General features: G+C 47.3%; 1 protein-coding gene across 1 annotated transcript; it reads left to right on the forward strand.

Moving 5' to 3' along the window:
* Positions 1-873, forward strand: LOC134740921 (uncharacterized). The gene has a single exon (XM_063673578.1). The coding sequence runs from the start codon at positions 1-3 to the stop codon at positions 871-873; it is 873 nt and encodes a 290-aa protein (XP_063529648.1).
* The last annotated feature ends 2,664 nt before the right edge of the window (positions 874-3,537 follow it).

Here is a 3,537-nt window from a genome sequence, read left to right on the forward strand (position 1 = left end):
ATGACAGACGACACGCAAAAAGTCCCGGCCGACTCCCATACGAGCGTGGCGCCCGCTACATTCGGAGATCCTGTCCCTACCACTCCCGCTCCCGAGGTATACCGTGTCAGCGTTAAAATTCCACCCTTTTGGCCCGAGGAGCCCGAAATCTGGTTCGCTCAAATAGAGGGTCAATTTAACCTGTCGAAAATTACAGTTGACGAAACCAAATTTAACTATGTCATCAGCCACCTCGATCAACAAAATTGTAAAGAGGTAAAGGACCTAATCATTTCGCCTCCAACCAATAATAAGTACCAAAAACTCAAAGAAGAACTCATTAAGCGACTGACCGCTTCCAAAGATAAAAAAATCAAACAACTGCTAATGCACGAGCAACTAGGGGAGCGCAAACCGTCCCAGTTCCTACGACATCTAAGGGACCTAGGCGGTCCAACACTATCTGAAGACCTTTTATTGACGATTTGGAGATCGCGCCTACCTAACAACATCCAAACTGTCATTGCTGTTCAACCAGATGCTTCTGTCGACTTATTAGCGGATCTGGCAGACCGAGTTCAAGACATCGCACCGGCTACGCCGCAAGTCGCATCCACGTCCTCTGATTCACCTGGATCTTCTCTTATAGAATTAAAAAATGAAATTGCTGAACTAAGGAAGCAAATACAAGACTTCAAGTTTAATCCGGGCAGATCCCGCACGCCCTACCGTTCCGGACCCAATCAACGTCAGCGTAGCAAGTCTACCCGACGTTCGTCGTCTAGTTATCAAAGGTTCCCGTTATGCTGGTATCATGCTAAATTTGGCAAGAATGCAACTAGATGCGACGAACCATGCGACTTTCCATCGGAAAACTTGCCGGGCAGTCAGTAATGGCGACGGACGATTGCCCCAGTTCTTCAGGTCGCCTGTTTGTGACTGACCGCATGTCAAAAATGCAGTTTCTCGTCGACACTGGCAGCGAACTCTGCGTTTTCCCTTGCACTGCACTAAAACAGCGCCGCCCCAAGACAAATTTTCAACTGACTGCTGCAAATAGCTCCATTATAAATACGTATGGCTACGTGCACCTGAACCTTGATCTGGGCCTACGCCGTGAATACTCGTGGCGTTTTATCGTTGCCGATGTTACTAGAGCGATTATCGGGGCCGATTTTCTAAGCCACTACAACCTTATGGTCTATGTTCGACATCAACGACTGGTTGACGCTACCACCTCAATCTTTGCAATGGGCACACCCGCAACCACGTCAGATATGGTATATTCTATTAAAGTTTTGTCCGGCGACTCAAAATGGCATAGCTTGTTGAAAGAATATCCCGAGATTACCCACCCCGCAGGTGTTGACAGTCAAGTTAAACATAATACTGTGCATTACATTAAAACTATCTCTGGCCCACCCGTCTTTTCATCTCCAAGACGCTTAGCGCCAGATAAATTATTAATCGCCAAGAAGGAGTTTGAAGCTATGCTGAAGGATGGAACAGCTAGACCATCAAAAAGCCCTTGGGCGTCCCCGTTACACTTGGCACCGAAGAAGGACAACGGTTGGCGCCCTTGTGGGGACTACCGCATGTTGAATGCCCGAACAGTACCCGACAGATATCCAATACGACACATACACGATTTTGCTCAAGGCATATCAGGATGCAGCGTATTTTCCAAACTGGATCTTGTGAAGGCGTACAACCAAATCCCCGTCAGCGAAGAGGACATCCCGAAGACAGCCATTACGACGCCTTTCGGGTTATTTGAATTCCCTTACATGACGTTTGGGCTTCGTAATGCCGGACAAACCTTCCAACGCTTCGTCGACGAAATGACAAGGGGTTTGGACTTTTGCTACACGTATCTAGACGACTTCCTGATATTCTCTAGAAATGCCGAGGAGCACGAAATACACCTGCGATGCGTCTTCAGCAGACTAAAAGAATATGGCATGATTATAAATACCGCAAAGTGCACATTCGCCGTTCCAGAGATTACCTTCCTCGGTTACTCCATTTCAGCTAGCGGAACTAAGCCTCTAGATACAAAAATTGAAGTAATAAAGAATTTCCCAACCCCCAAGACCGTTAAGGAGCTGAGACGATTCTTAGGGATGATCAATTTTTACAGGCGTTTCATTCCTAAGGCTGCAAGTATCCAAGCTCCGTTAAACGCGCTACTTGGCGGACCTGTCAAGAACTCCTATCCTATAAATCTATCCGATAATACCTTGGAGGCGTTCAACAAGTGCAAGGAAGGTCTCTGCCATGCTACAATGCTAGCCCACCCCATCTGCCAGGCAGAGTTGGGTTTGGTATGTGACGCATCTGACACCGCGATCGGTGCAGTCTTACAGCAGCGTCAGCAAGGCTCATGGCAACCTTTAGCCTTCTTCTCAAGAAAGTTGAGTCCTGCGCAACAGAAATACTCACCTTATGACAGAGAACTCCTCGCAATATACGAGGCCGTCAAATACTTCCGTCATATGATTGAAGCTAGAGATTTTACTATCTACACAGATCACAAGCCCTTGAGTTTTGCTTTCGGCACACGAAAAGAAAAATGCTCACCACGACAGTTTAGGCATTTAGATTACGTGTCGCAGTTTTCAACCGACATACGTCACATTTCTGGCCAAGATAACGTCGTGGCTGACACCCTTTCTCGCATAGAGGAAATTCAGTCGCCCATTAATTTTGTCCAACTAGCAGAAGCCCAACACAAGGATCCTGAGTTAAGTCAACTTTTAAACAATAACACATCTCTACGTTTTAAAAAAATGAAGCTTCCCGACGCACACGTTGAGTTGTACTGCGACATTAGCACTCAGGTGCCAAGACCCTACGTCACTCAGTCATTGAGAAAACAGGTTTTCGACAGCCTACATTCACTGAGTCATCCCGGGGCAAACTCATCAGCGCAGCTTATCGCAGCACGTTTCGTGTGGCCAGGAATTAGAAAGGACTGTCGAGACTGGGCCCGTGCATGCCTTCCTTGTCAACGTGTGAAGATAACTAGGCATGTAACTGCTCCCTTAAGTAACTTTACACTCCCACGAGCAAGATTCGCGGACGTTCATATTGACCTTATCGGACCGTTGCCCCCGTCTAACGGGTATCGCTATTGCCTCACAGCCGTGGATCGTTTCTCCAGATGGCCAGAAGCAATACCGCTCGTTGACGCGACGGCCGAAACTGTAGGCAAAGCATTATTGTCAGGATGGATAGCAAGGTTTGGTTGTCCATCTTCCATCGTTACAGACCGTGGCCGACAGTTTGAGTCCGCTTTATTTCAACACCTCGCCAAAATATCCGGTTTCCATCATAAAAAAACCACAGCATACCATCCAGCCTGTAACGGCCTTATCGAACGCTTTCACAGGCAACTCAAGGCCGCCATCACCTGTCATTCATCAGAGAACTGGACCGAGTCACTTCCTCTCGTACTGTTGGGGATAAGGAGCGCATTTAAAGAGGACTTACAAACTTCATCGGCTGAGATGGTTTATGGAGAGACACTAAGATTACCTGGTGAATTCTTTCACCTGT

The sequence above is a fragment of the Cydia strobilella genome, chromosome 4 (genome assembly GCF_947568885.1).
Source record: "Cydia strobilella chromosome 4, ilCydStro3.1, whole genome shotgun sequence".
Taxonomy (NCBI): domain Eukaryota; kingdom Metazoa; phylum Arthropoda; class Insecta; order Lepidoptera; family Tortricidae; genus Cydia; species Cydia strobilella.

Bases quoted from the DNA above. Each gene is read 5' to 3' on its own strand.
- LOC134740921 (XM_063673578.1), top strand. From the start codon at position 1: ATGACAGACGACACGCAAAAAGTCCCGGCCGACTCCCATACGAGCGTG.